The sequence below is a fragment of the Mixophyes fleayi genome, chromosome 11, assembly GCF_038048845.1.
Source record: "Mixophyes fleayi isolate aMixFle1 chromosome 11, aMixFle1.hap1, whole genome shotgun sequence".
Lineage (NCBI taxonomy): Eukaryota > Metazoa > Chordata > Amphibia > Anura > Limnodynastidae > Mixophyes > Mixophyes fleayi.
In genome coordinates, this window is record NC_134412.1 from 70,538,904 (window position 1) to 70,558,447 (window position 19,544).

At 40.1% G+C, this 19,544-nt stretch overlaps 1 protein-coding gene across 3 annotated transcripts in view; it reads right to left on the bottom strand.

Annotated features, from left to right (window-relative positions):
• Positions 1-19,544, bottom strand: part of LOC142107863 (putative pleckstrin homology domain-containing family N member 1) — a 50,363-nt gene that overhangs the window by 13,593 nt on the left and 17,226 nt on the right. For all 3 annotated transcript variants that reach the window (XM_075191505.1, XM_075191504.1, XM_075191506.1), the window contains 6 exons: positions 15,062-15,143; positions 8,814-8,870; positions 6,158-6,304; positions 3,738-3,824; positions 1,242-1,314; positions 502-644 (listed from right to left, as the gene is read on the bottom strand). In XM_075191505.1, coding sequence (XP_075047606.1) covers positions 502-644; positions 1,242-1,314; positions 3,738-3,824; positions 6,158-6,304; positions 8,814-8,870; positions 15,062-15,143 — 589 coding nt within the window. The remainder of the gene's footprint in view (positions 1-501; positions 645-1,241; positions 1,315-3,737; positions 3,825-6,157; positions 6,305-8,813; positions 8,871-15,061; positions 15,144-19,544) is intronic.

Genomic DNA, 19,544 nt, shown 5'->3' on the forward strand with positions numbered 1-19,544 from the left:
AGCTGACATGGAAGGCGGCTCCCAACAGCTGTGACCTCTGCACCTATGGAAGTTATACCCTTCAGTCTAAATCAATCCAAACTCAAGCTTGAAAAGACTTAAAGTTTGGGACTCCATATACAAGTGGGTCACATGTCGTAGAAATTAAACTACTATTACTGTCAGATTTACTCCACCAGAATCCAAATGGTACTGTCACAGAACAGAATGTGGCGATACCACCAGCACAATTTATTCACTCTCCAGGTAAATCATATTACAAAGGCATATAGTGTCCTCTTCACACCTTATACAAACAAATGAGAATTAAACAATATTAGTTAATTTTCCTCAATTCTTTAGTTTATTTTTCATATGCACTTTGATAAGAAAAAGTCACCTTAATCCTGAATCTGCTCCCTCAGGCATAAATCTGATTAATTGTTTACAGTTCTCAATAGGTGTTAAGTGTGTTTGTCCGCTTGGTGATTAGGTCTCACATCATTACTGTCTGGAACTCACCAGATATGATAAGATGCTGTTAGGAAGGGAAGCTGGAGGACAGTGGGTATTGGCTTCCTGGATGTGCTGCTGCAGAGCTGAAATCCACAGACTCCTCTCACTAGAACTGAGACAGGACACTTGGCGTGGCTCTATCATTGGACCTGAAAAGAATACCAGGGAAAATGCCATCAATGTTAGAGATCAACAGAAGACACGGACAAAATGACTCAGGCAGGTGAGAGATGGTCTTATAGTGACTCCACTGTAAAGTATTATATGATTGTTATACTATGATCTGCTTGCCCATGTGATTGCAGTAGTAGGATAAGCATCAGCTGTCCCAGGATTCAATAATTCAATAATAATTTGGGCAGCACGGTGGCTTAGTGATTAACACTTCTGCCTCTCAGTACTGGGGTCATTAGTTCGATTCCCAACCATGGCCTTATCTGGGTGGAGTTTGTATGTTCTCCCCGTGTTTGCGTGGGTTTCCTCTGGGTGCTCCGGTTTCCTCCTACACTCTAAAAAGCATACTGGAAGGTTAATTGGCTGCTATCAAATTGACCCTAGTCTCTCTCTGTCTGTGTGTGTATGTGTTAGGGAATTTAGACTAAGCTCTATTGGGGCAGGGACTGATATGAGTGAGTTCTCTGTACAGCGCTGCAGAATTAGTGGCGCTATATAAATAGCTGATGATGATAATGCAAACTGATTTGTACAGTACATAGGTAGCATTATATTTAGGTCTAATGACTCACCACTGATTTCAAAGGTATAACCAGTTCTTGTTTGTGCATAGACCACACTCATTCCAGATAGAGGCAGAAGTCCCTGCAAATCAGAAAAACTCTCCATTGTTAGGAAATACAAACCAGATTCACTGATAATCATGAAGTTGCCAAGGTGACTGGCAAATAAGATTCAGACAATTCCGACATTGTTGCATGTTATAGTGCTACTACTGTCAATCAACATGTAACATGACATGGAGAAAAAATCTGGAATGTTTTTAATGGCGACCAGGGGAGATAGCAGCCATTAAATCAGGGATAACACATCACCTACTGTAAATTACATGTATATTACAAGTTGCTGAAGAGTTCTGTGCCATAAAAAACACAAATGATTTTATACAGGTCCTAAAAATCAAAGGTGACTTTTAATATCAGTAATAATTTACACCAGAGGATGCAATATTCTTTATAATACACAAACTAGAGTGATTAAATCAGAAATCTCCGATTGTAAGCAATGACATCAGAACTCAGTGTTTACGTTAAACAGATATTATTTACAGAAGATTATACTTATGTTAACGTCAGTGATATTGTATAGTATTATAAAATAATTATACTGTATAACTGTCACAGCTAAACAAAGCGAAACTAGCGAGCTGTGGGCCCCGGTTTAGGGAAGCGGAGAGGAGGGAACCAGGCCCCACAGCTCACTAATTACCTGTGCAACAGGCCCCATTATCTTCCCCGGACCGCACCTGCTACTCCAGTGGTAATTCTGCCACTGCATCTAAAGCCACCAGGTCTGATGTTCTCCTAGAAGAATTGTATACTGGAGGAGGAGCAAAACAGCAGCAACTCAGAGCAAACGCAGCTTTGGCGCTTCACTTTGCACAAGTGTCTCTAGGTATAGAAGGCCCATAGGTTTGAGGCCTCAGATGGCAGTATTTGCAGTGGAGCAGATATTTACATGGGTAGAGGAGAGGAGTTTGGCAAAGTGTAGCTCTTCCCGGCATAGAATGGAGTAGGCGCAATGCTGCACTTTGAGAAGCAAGATGATTGCAATGAGATAAAGAGGTAGGAAGATTACATTTTCAGGAGTGTTCCTTGCCATGTACAGCTACTTTAACGTCTTACCATTTTACTACCACTTCTTTAAATTGAAACTTTTAACTTTCTCTACAAAATACTGCTATTTTTAGACTTGCTTAAATAAATCTTGAGAATGAAGGAACATCCGGACATCTATTGCTTGTCACATATTTTATTACATTGCTTGGAGCGCTTTTCCGCTAAAGGCCTATATCTTTAATGAGTCACATTTGTTGGGAAAGCACATTTGCGGACATACTCACCACTTGTGCACAGCTTAAAATGTAAAAAAAAATAAAAAAAATGTAAAAATGGGGCAGCGTGCTCCCTCTCAAGTCCTAAACCAGCCCTAACCTTGTTGCAGCGATCTGCGCTCAATTGATAAATAGACCCCACGATCTTAAAAAAAATACTAGGGGCTAGATTTACTAAGCTGCGGGTTTGAAAAAGTGGGGATGTTGCCTATAGCAACCAATCAGATTCTAGCTGTCATTTTGTAGAAGGTACTAAATAAAAGAAAGCTAGAATCTGATTGGTTGTTATAGGCAACATCCCCACTTTTTCAAACCCGCAGCTTAGTAAATCTAGCCCTAGGTCTTTTCCCTCTACCTGCTTCCCATTCCCATAAAACTAAGAGGAAACACCTTGCATATTCATTTTTATTTTTGTGATGTTTGTACTCTTCGTGTTGTTTCCTCTTCAAATAAAGAATTACATTTTTTTTTAACACTCTAATAAGCAATAATTTGTGAATTCCTGACTACCGAAAAATGTGTATTATTATCACAGACTCCAGGAGACTAATTTACCCTACTGCACTACTGCAAAATGGACGAAGTAAAACTGTGTAATCTAACGCATCTACCACCAGACCCCACATTTTAATAAAGTGACAAAAGGATTGAATGCTCTGGGCTTATCTGAAATGGGTTTACCATTAGACTTCTAATTATAGAAGAGGACTTCAAAAAAGGCAATAAAGGTCATGCAATGAAGGGGGGAGTTAGTAGTATCTTTGGTGTTCCATGATGAGTGCGGATTAGATGTATGACGTATAAGATGCATTTAGAGTGGTCCTGTTTTGTACAGGGCTGCACAGCATTTTGCTTCATACAGTTTAAAGGTTACTCAGGAGGTGCCAGTAATCATGAGTAACCCTACTTTTTCAATGGAACATCTTTTATATCTCCCAGAAGAAAGTAAAAAAATAAAATAAAAAGGGACCTGAATAAAAGCCTAAAACGCTATGTTTGGGATAAAGTTACAAGTCACCTCTCACATCTTAACCAAATCATATGGGGATCCACTAAAATTGTCTTTAAGCTGGGCCTACTAATGGCTTAAATTGGCCCTAATTATGGTAACATGAAAGGGAAGCATAGATGGGGTTTTGTGTATAGTGCTCTAACTGTTGAGATGTGTTTTTACCTGATAAATAAAGCTCCTCTCTTGATGATCCATGGACAAGATTAGCAAGTGCAATGGAAACAGGACCATAAAGCACTCTGACATCTCCTGCGGACAATAAGTATGGCTGTTAGCTCAGAGACACAGATATTTTTCAGATAGAATGAAAGGCAGGAAAGGCTGCTTCTTGTGTCATCACCTTGACAATGTGTTTTTCCTGTTTATGAGTGACAGCATAAAAACATCAATAATGTTAAATAACTTCTAGCATACACTCATTACTTCTACCTACTGCTTTTATACAAAAGATTGACATTCAACTATACATCTCTTCTCCTCTCTCGTGTATCTGACTGCCATTCCGCCATCTCCTCCTGGATGTCCTTGCATCTTCTTAAAATTAACATTGCTAAAACTGAATTGATTATTTTCCATCCTTCTAAATCTGTATCTCTCAACATGATTTCTTCATCACTGTTAATAATACCACCATCTCTTCTGTTCCCCAACTCCTCTGCCTGTGTGTCACCCTTGACTCCTCCCTCTCTTTTGCCCCCACATTCAATCTCTTGCCAAATCCTGTTGCTTCCAACTATGTAACATCGCCCGTATCCAGCCCTTCCTAACTCAAGATGCCACCAAAACCATTATCCACGCACTCATCATTTCCGTTTTGATTACTGTAATCTTCTCCTCACCAGTCTCCCCCGGTTCCACCTCTCCCCCCTTCATTCTATACTCAACGTGGCTGCGAGACTTATCTTCCTTTCACTCCGCTCCTCCTCTGCCTCTCCACTCTGCCTGTCCTTACACTGGCTTCCTTCCCCTACAGAATCCTTTTCAAACTCTTTACCCTCACCTACAAGGCTCTCTCCCACTCCACTGCCCTATACATCTCAAACCTCCTCTTCATTCACACTTCCGCTGCGGTTAGCCAATGACCATGGTCTCTACTCCACTCTGATCACCTAATCCCATGCCAGAATTCAAGATTTATCTTGGGCTACCCCCTTCCACTTAAATAACCTCCCCAGCTCTATCCGACTGCTGCTTAATCTGTTCACCTTCAAATGGACACATAAAACTCATCTGTTCCTCAGAGCCTACCAGCCATCCACCTATCTCCATGCTTGTTCTCCTAACCTCCCTCTTCCCTGTCTGCGCTACTATTGCACCTGTTTCCCTCCACTGATGCCCTCCTGTGCCTGTGGTCTGTTTACCCTCCCTTTAGTATGTAAGCTCTTATAAACAGGGCCTTATTCCCTCATGGCTCTACACATTTCTCCTCCACCAACCTCACTGTACTAGCTATGCTTGGAGTCCTGGGAGACTTAGTGTTATTTGTTCACTGTTCTGTTCTGTTTTACCCTGTATAATCAACTGTCTGTACTATGTACGGTGCTGTGGACATCTTGTGGCATCTTATAAAGGATAATAATTATAAAAAATATATATGGATTGGAACGGTAAAACAAACAACATAAGTCTAATCCTGGTGAGTTAGAATTCAATGAATATATTTTAGTGTTTTTCTGTTCAGAAAATACACTTGACAGAGATGTAGGAGTATAATAAATTCTATAAGGTTCTGTAATATTTGTGTATATCTCACTTTATGGGATATTTGTGTATATCTCATAAATATATAACTTTATGATGGATATATTTCCTATAAGTGCACCTCTGTATTGAAATAGTCTGCTCCCTGGTTGTCTTATTCCCTTCACTGATCCCTGCATTAATCCCTAATACCTTGCAATCTTCTAGAAGAAGAGGTTTGCTGCAGATAACTGCATAATCTCTTTTGTATTCTAATCATGACTTTTAAGAACAGACTTATTTGCTTATGTAATGTCTCTATAAACTATGTGCATTTATTTTACTGGCACTTGCCAATATTTTACCTGTTATAATCAGTGGTGGAAGTGGGGATGTATACGGTGGTATGCCATTCCGCCACTTCTCCTACTGCCTTCATTATAAAACTATTAAATTCCACTCACTTATATTACAATTACAATTTCCATACCACCATATCTAAATTTCCACTTTGACCTCTGATTATAATTACTGTGGCCAAATAAATTTTGTGAGTTAATTGATTTACTTTTGCCATTATTAAAGTCCAAGTGTAGCTTGTTACTGATATTTAGTTATATATATATTCCAAAACTTTGTTTGGTGGTTTAAGCATTCCATAACCCTGCACTGGCTGTAATTGTTTAGTAACTTATAGTCATCTCTCTCTCTGTATATATATATATATATATATATATATATATATATATATATATATGTGTTATGAAATGAAAATGGAGACTGTCCCATTAAAGATGAAACTGTGGAGAGATATGTACATACTATAATATAAATGTCCTTGTCTATGCAGATGAAGTCCAGGTTATCTTTATATTGCAATTATTTAATTCAACAAGAAATACCTGAGTGTGACTTATTTGCATGACAGCCAGTGATGACATAACCACATAGCCGTAAGATTTAATGTCTTGTCCTTCCCAGCTTCGAATAGTCTCTGTCATAATCATGTGATTTAGATCCTCACGCGTTTTCCCCCAAAATAGAATAGGCTGAAATAAAAGATGTCAGTATTAAATAGGATAATGCAATTGCATATAAAAAAATGATTCCACTAACTGAAACAAAGACTGTCTACTGACTATTACTAAATAATTTCATTCTGAATAAATGATCCTATCTTCTTATTTAAGATTCAAGTTCAACTAATAATCAGCATTTTAGGGAAATGTTTAAAATATCCACAGAAAAGAGGTGTCTTGCTCATGATGGATTATTTACCTAATCACTAACTCCATGACATATTTAAATCTACTAAATATGCCAATTTTATTAATAGCTCCACCCATTTATATGATAAGATTTCTAGTTTTGATGATACAATCACTGATTAGGTTAGAGAACTTACAGTATTTTCTAACTTCCAAATCTAAGCAATATCAGGTGCCTAGTAGTGAGCATTGAGTGCCAGTCATGATATACTGACTAATATGTGGTGCCAAGCATGAAAACTTGAGTCATATATGATGCCAAGCCTATAAAGTTGAGCCATATCCACTGTCAAGCTGAACATGCTGAAGCATGTGTGGTTCTATGTCTATAAAGTTGAGCAATAGCTAGTGCCAAGTACAATATGCAGAGTCTTATCTGGTTCGAAGTCTAATATGCAGAACCATATCGGGTGCCAAGTTGTGCATGCAGAATAGTGTTCAGTCTAATATGCATCTCTTGGATATAGTCTTATATGCACAGTCTTATATGGTGCTAAATTTAATATGCATAGCCACATCTTATGTCAAATTTAATTTACAAAGCAATATCTGCTACCATTTCTAATACTCAGAGTCATATCTAGTGTTCAGCCTAATATGCAGAGCTATCTCTTGGGCCTGTCAGATCCTGGACCCAGAGTCCAGCTGTCACCTACCAAACCCAGTGTACAGCATGCTTCCGCTCTGTGTTCTCCCAGCATCCAGCTCCCTGCAAAGTCTCTTCCCACTGCTGCCATGCTCTCCTCTAGCAATGGACACAAGGCAGAGCTGGAGATTCATACTTGCGGTTACAAGCCTGTCGTTTTGAATCAGACTGAGCCTATATAATCATAGTTCAGTGCACTGTTCAGTAACAGAGTATTTGGTACGCTCGCACCTGTACTCCAGTGTCCCCTTCGTCTTCTTGTGAATAATACCTGTGCACCAGAACCAGACAGAGTTTTGTAACTCGTCCTCAGGTTTTGACTCTGGCTTGTCCTGGGCCCCTTCTGTCTTCTGAATTGGCAATCCACAGTCCAACCATGTACTAGACCCATCTAGTTGATTCATCTAAATCTTACCAACTTGACACCAGCTTGTCAAACCAGGGGCTAAAGCAGAGGACTGCAACCTGTTGACCAACCAGCAACGAAGTAAAAACCTCCTTGCAGGGGTCCCTGGTTAATAATAGTGGTCTGTTAAACTCCGCCCCTCTCTTTCTGCCAGTGCAAGCCTTGGCTAGCAATTAAGTCTACTTTTTCTGAACTTTCCGTGACAGTGTCCAGTATGTATACTTTCCTACTTTTGTACAGACCCTCTATCCTCTTTTGGTGAAGTGAATCTTCCCCACACCCATCCCCTGCCAAGTCCTGTGGCAGCTGTCATCTGTCCCTGTCCTGAGCTAGTTGACTTCCATCATCCTATCAGAGTTTTGTACAGGACAAGCAACCATCAGCCAGTGGTTGAATAGTTTGACAGCTGCCTGGAACCTGGTGGAATGAAGAGCAGCAGCGATGGGGAGGAAGGAAGGGGGTCCGTGACAATATAATATAACTTTTCCCTACTGAAAAATAAACCAAGAAATTTGGGGACCCCTATGCATTGGAGCCTGGGTGTTTCCCTATTTTGCCCCCCCCCCCCCATGTGCACATTGGCCCTGGCATTCACAGGAAACAATACACTGCAACAGTGGCTGAACTACCGGGGGCCCATGGGGATAATAGGGCACGCTGCTTAGGGAAATAGCTAGCTGTGGGTCCCGGTTCCCTCCTCCCCACTTCCCTGCACCGGGGCCCACAGCTCACTAGTTCCGCATCTGGACAGCAATGAAATCAACTGTGGCAGCATGCAGTTGTTCATGGAATACATATAAACAATGAGGTATAGTAACTGGCAAATACACAAATACAATCAGATCCTTACAGTTTTTATATATGAGACAATGGTTATAAGATGCATATATTTTCTATAAATAAATAAATAAATAAATAAAACAGACTACAGTATATGTATGTAATACAAGATAGAGATAATACTTTAATAAATCTATTTGATGTGTTATATTGTAGTCAGGGGAGGGTTGGTAAATTTTAGCCCGGGGGCAAATCTCGACTCAGCAGCCGATTAGGTACATTTTCAAGGAAACAAAGTGCAGGTGGCCCAGTGACCTAGCCCAAGATTTTCACTATGGGACCAACCCGGTGGGCAGATGCCCCCCCAGTGCAGCCTGTCCCTGATTGTAGTCTCTTGGCTTACTATATAAATCCTCTAAATTCCAATTATATATTGATAGTTAAAAATATGAATTTACCTTAGACACGAATTGTGTATGTATTGTATGAGGATCCATTTTGCCAGAGGTCAAGATCTGCACAGATAGAGAAACAGCAGAGTTAGTGATCATTTTTTGTGCATTTTCACATATCAATTATTACAATTATTATTCTGTATTTATATAATACTAACATATTATGCAGTGCTCTACAGAGAATTTACTCATTCACAACTGTTCCTGTCCTAGTGGAGTTTAAATTCTAATTTCCCTACTACACACACAGCCACAGACAGTCACACAAAAGCTAAGGTTAATTTCAAAGGAATTCTATTAACCTGCGAGTATGTTTTTTGGCTGTGGGAGGAAACCGATGCACCTGGAAAAACTCCCAAAAATTCAGGGAGATCACACAAATTTCATGTAGATAGTCCCCTGGTTGTAATTGAATTATTTGGAAAACAATATCTGGTTACTTGTACAGGTCTATTTCCGGTGCAAAATACCTAAGCGGATCTAGTTTTACATGACATGTTCCACAGTGCAGTTAATCAGGATAAGGTCCATCGCCGTTATTAAAAATAGACTGCGGCCAATATTTTTTTCATAAATCACACCCTACCCCAAGCTGACAGTACTGCAGGGTTCTCATGACCGGAACACCCAATATTTCTATGGAACAAGTAACAGTGATTTCTCAGGGGCTTAACACTTTTGGTAGCTTTCCAATCAGTCAAAAAGTCTAAAAATAAATTAATCTGTAATTTTAAACTTAATCTAACAATGACTCTAAAGTCGAAATCTGCATTGGTGCCCCTTTCGATCTGTGAAACTGAGCAACAGCTTTGTTAGCTGTTCTGTAAATCTTGAGTTCAAAAATTGACTCATTCAAAAGTTATTGCTTCTAACATTTACCCAGACTGTAATCCCACTAATGTTTCATCATTCCCAGTCCACACAAAAGTGAACTTTTCCTTGGAGAAGCAGATACAGCTAACACAAACACAGGGGTCGGCGGGGCTCATGTATGAAGAGCAAGACTTGCACAGTGCATTTTATTCATTTCTATTTAATTACACAATCATTTTGTTTATTGGTCTACATATACATAAATTTATGCTCTCGTTGCGGGTCCACATTTCTGCATCTGTTGTGCAAAATTATTGTAGTTTTAACGGTGGGCCTTCATAGAGCATGCCTTAAGGCAGTGATGGCTAACCTGTGACACTCCAGGTGTTGTGAAACTACAAGTCCCAGCATGCTTTGCCAGTAGATAACTAGCTGATAGCTGGCAAAGCATGCTGGGGCTTGTAGTTTCACAACACCTGGAGTGTCACAGGTTAGCCATCACTGCCTTAAGCTAAACATAGCCTATTAATACATTTGGTATGTACATCATTACTATAAACTTCTCTATTTTTGTTAAATATATGACTTATTTTAGCCTCATATGCATTTCAAATGTATCCTAGAAGTAATGGGATTTTGGGAATTTCTTTATTGAAAGTGAAACTTTGTTTTATATTCAATACTTTATTTGCATACATATATGTATGTGCATTGTGTCTTACTGGCAGCATATTTTCAACTAAATTAAATAATTGAAATTACTTGAAAAAAACTGATTTTTGCTGTCCAGCACTTTGTGCAAAATTTGCCCACCGTACAGTCATGGGCAAAAGTTTTGAGAATGACACAAGTATTGGTTTTCACAAAGTTTGCTGCTTCATTGCTTTTAGACCTTTTTGTCAGATGTTGCTATGGTATACTGAAGTAAAATTACAAGCATTTCATAAGTGTCAAAGGCTTTTATTGACAATTACATTAATTTTATGCAAAGAGTCAATATTTGCAGTGTTGACCCTCCGTTTTGAAGACCTCTAAAATTCGCTCTAGAATGCTGTCAATCAACTTCTGGGCCACATACTGATTGGTGACCGTACATTTTTGCCTAATCCATTCTTGGAGTTTGTCAGAATTTGTGGGTTTTTGTTTGTCCACCCGCCTCTTGAGGATTAACCACAAGCTGTCAATGGGATTAAGGGCTGGAGAGTTTCCTGGCCATGGACCCAAAATTTTGATGTTTTGATTCCCAAGCCACTTAGTTATCACTTTTGCCTTATGGCAAGGTGCTCCATCATGCTGGAAAAAGCATTATTTGACACAAAACTGTTTTTGGATGGTTGGGAGAAGTTGCTCTTGAGGATGTTTTGGTACCATTCTTTATTCATGGCTGGGTTCTTAGGCAAAATTGTGAGTGAGGTCACTCCCTTGGCTGAGAAGCAACCAACATATGAATGGTCTCAGGATGCTTTAATGTTGGCATGACACAGGACTGATGGTAGCGTTCGCCTTTCCTTCTCCAGACATCCGTTTTTCCAGATGCCCCAAACAATCTGAAATGGGATTCATCAGAGAAAATGACTTTACCCCAGTGCTCAGCAGTGCAATCCCTGTATCTTTTGCAGAATATCAGTCTGTCCCTTATGTTTTTTACTGGAAAGAAGCGGCTTCTTAGCTGGCCTTCTTGACACCAGTCTATCCTCCAAAAGTCTTCACCTCATGTGCATGCAAATACACTTACACCTGCCTGCTGCCATTCCTAAGCAAGCTCTGTACTGGTGGTGCCTCAATCATGCAGCTGAATCAACCTTAGTTGACAGTCCTGGCGCTTGCTGGACATTCCTGGGCGCCCTGAAGCCTTCTTCACAACTATTGAACCTCTCTCCTTGAAGTTCTTGATGATCCCATAAATGGTTGATTTCAATGCAATCTTATTAGCAGCAATATCCTTCCCTGTGAAGTCCTTTTTCTGCAAAGCAATGATAACTGCACATGTTTCCTTGCAGATAGCCATCGTTAACAGAGGAAGAACAATGATTTCAAGCACCACCCTCCTTTTAAAGCTTCCAGTCTGTTATTCTAACTCAATCAGCATGACAGAGTGATCTCCAGCCTTGTCCTCGTTAACTGTGTTAATGAGAGAATCACTGACCTGATGTCAGCTGGTCCTTTTGTGGCAGGGCTTAAATGCAGTGGAAATATTGTTTTTGGGCTAAAGTTCATTGTCATGGCAAAGAGGGACTTTGAAAATAATTGCAATTCATCTGATCACTCTTTATGACATTCTGGAGTAAATTGCCATAATAAAAACTGAGGCAGCAGATTTTGTGACAAATAATATTTGTGTCATTCTCGAAACTTTTGGCCATAACTGTACACAAAAATCCATTGCCACAATACCACTTTTGGGACTTTTGCACAGTGCTTCTGATTTACCACTGATTATCATTATTATATACTCATTAAACACCATATCTGTTGATCTTATTACCTCCTCCCATGCTCAACTCTTGTCTTTATCTTGCCTTTAGACTAGTGTTAGTAGCAATGTTAAATATGTGCTGCTGGACTGGCTTCAAGTTGGCTCTACGCTGTACTTACTGGGCACAATTACATCACTGGTGTTTTTTCATAATTGTAATAAAGATAAAAACAATAGCTATTGGTAAATAATGATAATTCCTATCTGTTGTATGTGGTAAGGTACATTTGGGTCTATTTCATAGTTGACAAACCATCTCATACCCAACAAGTTAGAGATGGAGGTGAAACACACTGCTTCTTGCCTATCTCCCACCATTTGAAACAAGAAAGGACAATTAAAATGTGTGAGAAAGTTTTCTTTTTAATGCATTCCTATTCTTTTGCTAAAGAGGAGAAGCTGGGAGATGGCAGGTATGCAGGGGCGCACGGAGAATTCCCCCCCGACCCCCCCCAAAAAAAACCCAAGCCGCGCGAGAGCTACTGCGCATGCGCAGCAGCTCCGTTTAGGCAGCGCTGTCCTATACAGCAGCCGCGGCGCTGTCAAAGAAGCATCCGCCGCAGTGCTGTATACACTACAGCACCGCCGCGGACGCTTCTTTGACAGCGCAGCGGCTGCTGTATAAGACAGTGCCGCTATAGTGGCCATTTAGTTAGCGCAGGGGGGGGTTTCTGGAGACTCAGAAACCCCCCTGCATGCGCCACTGGTATGTACATTGTATCAATGTGTAATAGTTGCTTCTATACTTTTGTTTCATATGAATTAACATTTCCCTGGTTTTAATTATTTGATATAGTTAATTTTTTTTTCACTTTTTTTGTCATATTACATAAGGTAATTTATCAGTGTTCATACTCAGTTTGTGAAACTAAAATTATTTGGTTATATACATATTTATTTGAGCCTTGACTTTTTTTCATCATCTTTATCATTTAATATGGGTGCTTAGTCTTTTGCTAATGTGCTTTCAAGATTATAGCCTTGGGTTGTCAATTTTATGCCAACATTATTCTTGTTCTGTAAATACAATTGTATTCAAGGAGCACAGTAGCTCTGTGTTGTGTCCAAGAGCAACAAAACTAAAAAATTCTGACTGAATTTTAGTGCCCAGGTGGTAAATTGGGAAAGTGAAGAGGGAAATAATTTTACATGTCCTCAGTGTAGACTGCATGCTACATTCCCTGGTTAGTATATATTAGAGAATATGCTGACATTGAGATCAATGCTCTATTCCACACTTACCAGCTTTCTGATCTTCAAATCCGGTAGCCTGCGGAGGAGGTGGGCGTAACGGGGGGCTGGGCTCCAAAATGTGTGTCATTTTGGTCCCGCCCCCATGACGTAATTTGCCAGCAGAGGGCGGGGCCAAATGCCACGATTATCCGGAAATCGCGGCGTTTGGGACTTAATTCTGCCCACTTCACTAGGAAGTTGGGCAGAATTATCCAGATGCGGGAGATTGCCACACTCTCCCGGGAGTCCGTAAGACTCTCGCTACTCTCGCTAGGGGTAGCCTGTCTCTGAAAAATGCGACGTTCTTGGGTACATGCTGTTGCTGTCCTTGCTGGTGAAGGCGAATCACCAACCCAGTGGGCTGTCACAATCATATAATCTTTAGTTTGCTCAGTTCCGCTTGTCCACATATCTGTGGTTAAGTGTACAGTGGGTAGAATGGCATTTTGTAGCCCAATAATCACATTTTTTACGAACCTTCTGGTAGAGGTGAGGAATAGCTTTTCTAGTAAAATGGTGTTGTGATGGAATTTGGTAACAGGGACCGAAGACCTCAAGTAACTGTTTAAAACTAGCTGCATTAATAGTGGATATTGGACGCAGATATAATACTAGCATAGTCGCCATGGTGTCTGTGATCCGCTATGCCACTGGGTGACAGCTTTCATACTTGCTTCCTCTTGCAAAGGATTGTTTAACAATCAATTGTTGCAAACTACTAGTAGTATTCTTCTTGGTCTGCTTCTGGAATGAAGATTCACCCCCAGCAGCAGCAGCAGTAGCAGCAGCAGCAGTGGGAATAACGTTCAAGAATTCTTCTGAGGAATCCAGGATAGTGGAGGAGTCATCTAGCCTTAGCAACTTGGATGCAGGACTAACACCGATCGCTACTGAGGATATTGATGAGGACGGTGTTGTGGGTGTAGATTGCAGGCGTCAGGATCTAGCTTAGAGAAGGGACCTAGCTGATGATGGACTGCTTGCTGTTATTTTTTCAGCATAAGTTGCCATGAACTCGCTTCAAATGGCGAAACATGGATCAGGTTCCTAGATGGTTAAGGTCCCTACCTCTACTGACTGTGGCTTTACTAACGCTACAAATGGCTAGACAACTGTTGTCAGGATTTGGGTAAAAATAATTCCCCACATAAGAGGTGGATTTTTTGGTCTTATGCCCAGGTATTACAATGACCTTCTTCTTATCACTGGCAAGAACGGCTGCAGTGTTTGTTTGAAAGTGTATGTAAATAATATTGTGATCTGTGAGGTGGTCAAAATTTACTGCAAATGACCTGAAATTAGTGTCATTGAGGTTAATAATAATGTAGGGGGGGAAAAAAAGCAAAAATATGTGATATTACGGGGGGGGGGGAAATCGGGATTTTAGAAAAAAAAAATCGGGATCCAAACCATAGTCAAAACACGAAGTTAATCCAGGTCCAAAACCAGAACACGGGGGTCAGTGAACATCTCTAGTTTTAATATATCATTGGCCTGTATAATATTTATAAGTAAGGCTTAGCTAATCTGTATGTTCTATATTTGATAAGTAAAACATATGGTCTTATGTATTTACAACCTCTCTGCATATTTACATTCATAGTATCTATATGATTAGTAGGTGTCATTTTGCTTACTTTACAGATGTGACTACTTGTTACCCTTAGACAGCAGTAGAAAAGCAACAATCCTTTGTAAAATCACAGGGGGAAAGTTCTCAGCCACTTACTGTCCCTGCCAGCTGTTGTGGAATACAGCACAGTCCTCCATTCGGAGATGGGGTACAAGGAGAACCAACCGCTGACTGTTTCCTGTGAAAAAGAAAAAAATGAAGATAGAAACTAATACATAATTCACCCAATTTGAAAGTAGAAGGCTTTTGGTGCAGTTTTATAGTCAATACATTGTGATCTATTATTTAGGATTCAGCAATGTTGACAAGTGCACCATTTTGTAATCTATACCCATATTCATAAGAATCCAGCTCAACAATTAATGATGCAGTAGTGATTTCATATGCAGCCTACCTCAGCAATATGACTAGGCAGCATTCTCATGAATAGTCATAAAATAGTCTATCTTCACTATGTGTAGGCGATAGCTGTACTTTAAGTCTTCCTTCAGGCCAGGGCTGTATTTAACACACATAGTCCCTCCTAGATCCTTTGGGGGCATATTCAATTAGCTTTTGGATTCGCGGTAACGCGCGTTGCCGCGAAAAGTGCGCGTTCTTGCGGGTATTACGGTACCGCATTAACGTGGATTTTCGTTCGCAACCCTATGGGCTGCGAACAAAAATCCACGTTATTGCGGTACCGTGTATTACGTTTCGTGGCTGTTCCGGCGCGTTACCGCGAATCCAAAAGCTAATTGAATATGCCCCTTTGAATCTTATATTATCAAGTCATTGTAAATATCATAGCATACAGTAAGTAGATTACATTAATAAATATATGAAACATTGTTGTCCTATACAGGTCTACTTCCAATGCTTCCCTATCATTACTTGCATTTTGTCACATTTAAATAGCCAGAATTTCTCTTATTTAGATATAAGGATTACCTCATACGATCAAAAATCTATGTTTCCCTCTCCAATTTTCTAGTTTCAATTACCAAACTTTGGGCCTGATTCATTAAGGATCTTAACTTGAGAAACTTCTTATTTCAGTCTCCTGGACAAAACCATGTTACAATGCAAGGGGTGCAAATTATTATTTTGTTTTTCACATAAGTTAAATACTGACTGTATTTTCATGTAGCACACAAATATCAACTTTAAATTTCAGTGTACAAATAAGCTATCAAGTATTTGTGTGCTACATGAAAAAACAGGCAGTATTTAACTTATGTGCAAAACAGAATACTAATTTGCACCCCTTGCATTGTAACTTGGTTTTGTCCAGGAGACTGAAATAAGAAGTTTCTTAAGTTAAGATCCTTAATGAATCAGGCCCTTTGTTCTTAAGTACACGTGAGTGCATGTCATGTGGGCCAGGTGCTTTATCTGTTGTAAGATTTGCTGTAATATGTTTTTAGGAAGACATGCTCTTTCTCCTCTCTTAGACAAGTACAAATTAATAGCTTGCATATGATATCGCTACACAACATATTTCCTGACATGTTTTCCTTTCCCTTTAAATACAGATTAAAAAACATATTTAAAAAGATTAGCTTTTGCTTTAAATTTTCAATTTATTTTTCCTGGTCTATCATTTAGTGGCCTTAATTATTGGTTTTATTTTTCTTGCTGTTTATGCACTTAAATAACAGTTGTGGCATTAGACTTACTATTTTTAGCAGTTTGTTTTTCAGCTTTAATCTTTGCTAACCTGATTTATTTTTTACATATTTTACTACATCCCTATTATTTCCATAATCTACCTTCAGTGCCTTCTACTAAAAATGTAAATACTCTCTTTTGTTCACTTATTGGTTCTAATACTAACCACATTGGTTTCCTTTTATTCCTGTAACAGTTGTTGTTTTATGCTCTGTATTTACAATCGTATTTATTTAAAATATATATATTTTTTAATTTACCAATTTGGTCTTTGTGTTTTTATTTACACCTTTCCAATCTACATCAGTAATAGCTGGCTGGGAGCCCCTTCAGTTGGAGCAATCGGAGGTGCAGGTAAACGCTTGTGGCTCACACCAGGCAGGGCGCATTAAAGAATGTATTATGGACATTGCTTAAACAACACAGAGTAGTAGATGACCATAGCACATAAACAGGTCTATGGGGAACAGCAGGTGCTGAAACACAAGCTAGAACCAGAAACACAAAATGCATTCAAAGAGAAATCAGGAGGACATCCTTTTTTAGCAGAATTAGCTTCGTTAGTCAGTGTGCCCTTCCAGTGTCTCAGTGACTGCGCTGCTTGGCACGGTACTAAAGTTCTGGAAAGGTGGATGGGTAATGCAGGAGTGCCAACAAAGGTGAGGAGCATTATGATGGATGTGAGTCATGGTTCATTTGGGGCAATTGATCTGTCTACAGCTTGGCTGCACAATTTATGGGCGAGAAAGCAAGCTAGGATAGTGAATGTAGGATGGCAGGTGAAGGCTTCAAGGAGGTAAGTAAAAAGGGCATGTAGAGGCATGCTAAGGGAGAGTCCAGACTGTACATTTTCTGGGAGCCAGGCTGCAAGTACATGGGCAGGCTTATTTGCACCATTTAGTATGCAGATGACTATGGGACAATGGGACAATGGTACTAGTCCCTAGTGATAATAATGGGGAGGTGTAAGTGTACCTGGGCCTGCCCTTAGTCTTGCACTTAGTCTTGTACTTGGCCATGGAGATAAAAGAAAAAAATTAGAAAACATAGTCATGTTGCTGCCTGTGTTTAAAAACATGGCTGCAAAGTCTCATAAGAAGAACGATAGTAAAAGGGAAGAGTGGACCAAGAATCAAGTTCCAAATACTTTGGGTAATTAGCTGCAGACTTCTGTGATAATGGGTAGTATTTTTTGAGAAAGATTGCGCAAGAAGGTGCATCCTCATTTAAGTATGTTCTTATCATTTCGAAAGCATATACAGATTATGTGGGGGCTTGCAAGGTGGTATTATGATGAGGAATTCAGGTACAGCAAGGTGTTATGCACTACTATACTAATCGCATGGGTCACACTAACTGCCATTCTGTCCCTTACATGGGTGTGCAGTGTGATGTGTGCAGTAAGTCATTTTAAATAAATCAGTACAAGGAAGCTTTTTAAATTAAATGGTATTTCTATAGGTAGTCTTAACACACTGCTCAGAGTTAGATTGTTTACTGCTTGAGGTACCTCAGTAACAGGGCATTAGTGTTATACAGGATTATTAAGATTTCAATCCGTGTCCAAATGCATATTAAGATGTACTGTCACGTTACATCCTTAGCTAGAGTCAATTTGTTCCTGTTTTTTGTGAATGTGAAGTTATCGCAAGATTCTGCGGAATTCTTTGTGTGCTAATGTATATTAACATGTTGTAACCAGATATATAGTTTTAGACACAAAAAGCTGTTAGTCACTCTATCCTTTGCGTTTCTTTATAATAAATAAATGTGCCAGGGTGGCTCCTGCACCAATCAATGAGTTATCTGTCATTTAGTGTCACAGTGGGTGGTGATCAGGGAGTTTCACAAATCTCTCCCTGGTGTTCGTGATCCTTGACATTCCCCAATAACCACAAATCAAGATTTCAATGGAGGCACTGCTCTGAATGAAGCGGGGACAAAGCACTAAACCATTTCCCTCAGAACGGCAAAGTGAGAGTTACATTTATATTATTTTTAAAGTTGTTTTAATTGCGCAACAGTGTTTATAATTTACATGTTACTATGTTATTTATTTCTTTTTTTAATCAAAATTTGTTGGGAAACCATATTTTAGAAGACAATTTTGTTCTCAATTCTGAAACCTTTATCAGTAATACCAGGGCCGGATTAACCCGAGGTCTAACTGGGCTATAGCCCAGGGGCCTCGGGCATCCAGGGGGCCCTTCAAACTCCTCAGCAGCATTATTGATCGGTCGGGGGCGGGGGCGCCCCCGGCCCGATCGATGCTGCTGAGTACTGTCAGTGCAGTCCTCCGTCCCGGCGCGCTGTAGTCTGCTTACTGAGGATATCTCGCGAGAGTTCATGAACTCTCGCGAGATCTCCTCAGTAAGGAGCTTACAGCACGCCGGGACGGAGGACTGCACTGACAGGTAAGTGCATGGGGGGGTCCTCGCGGGGGGTGGGGGGCGGCGGACGGCTCACATTGGGGGCCTCGCGGGGAATGGAGGGCCCCTTAGCCCAGGGGCCTCCATTCCCTTAATCCGGCCCTGAGTAATACCAATGCTGACATTTGCTACTAGGTAATAATTTGAATAGACCACTATTAAATGTTCAAATTAATCATAGGTGAAAACACTGTCAGTACTTCCTCTTAAGTGGCAATTGTACACATCATACACAGTTTGATATGGACGGGGTTCGGCCAACATACATCCTATTCATGCATCTAAGCCAAGGGTGCCCAAAGAAAATGCAGTTTATTACAGACCCCACAGGTTTTGTTGATGTCCTTGTAGCCCAGCCCATTCTAACCATCATTCTTTAGGTTGACAGGAAGGCAATAATCTAGGGCACACCTAGCCCTGCCTCTTTTTCTCTTTGCTGACTAATGAACTGTCAGTGAATTGCTCAGGTCAAGTAGTGCTGGATTGCACTGAGCCAAAGG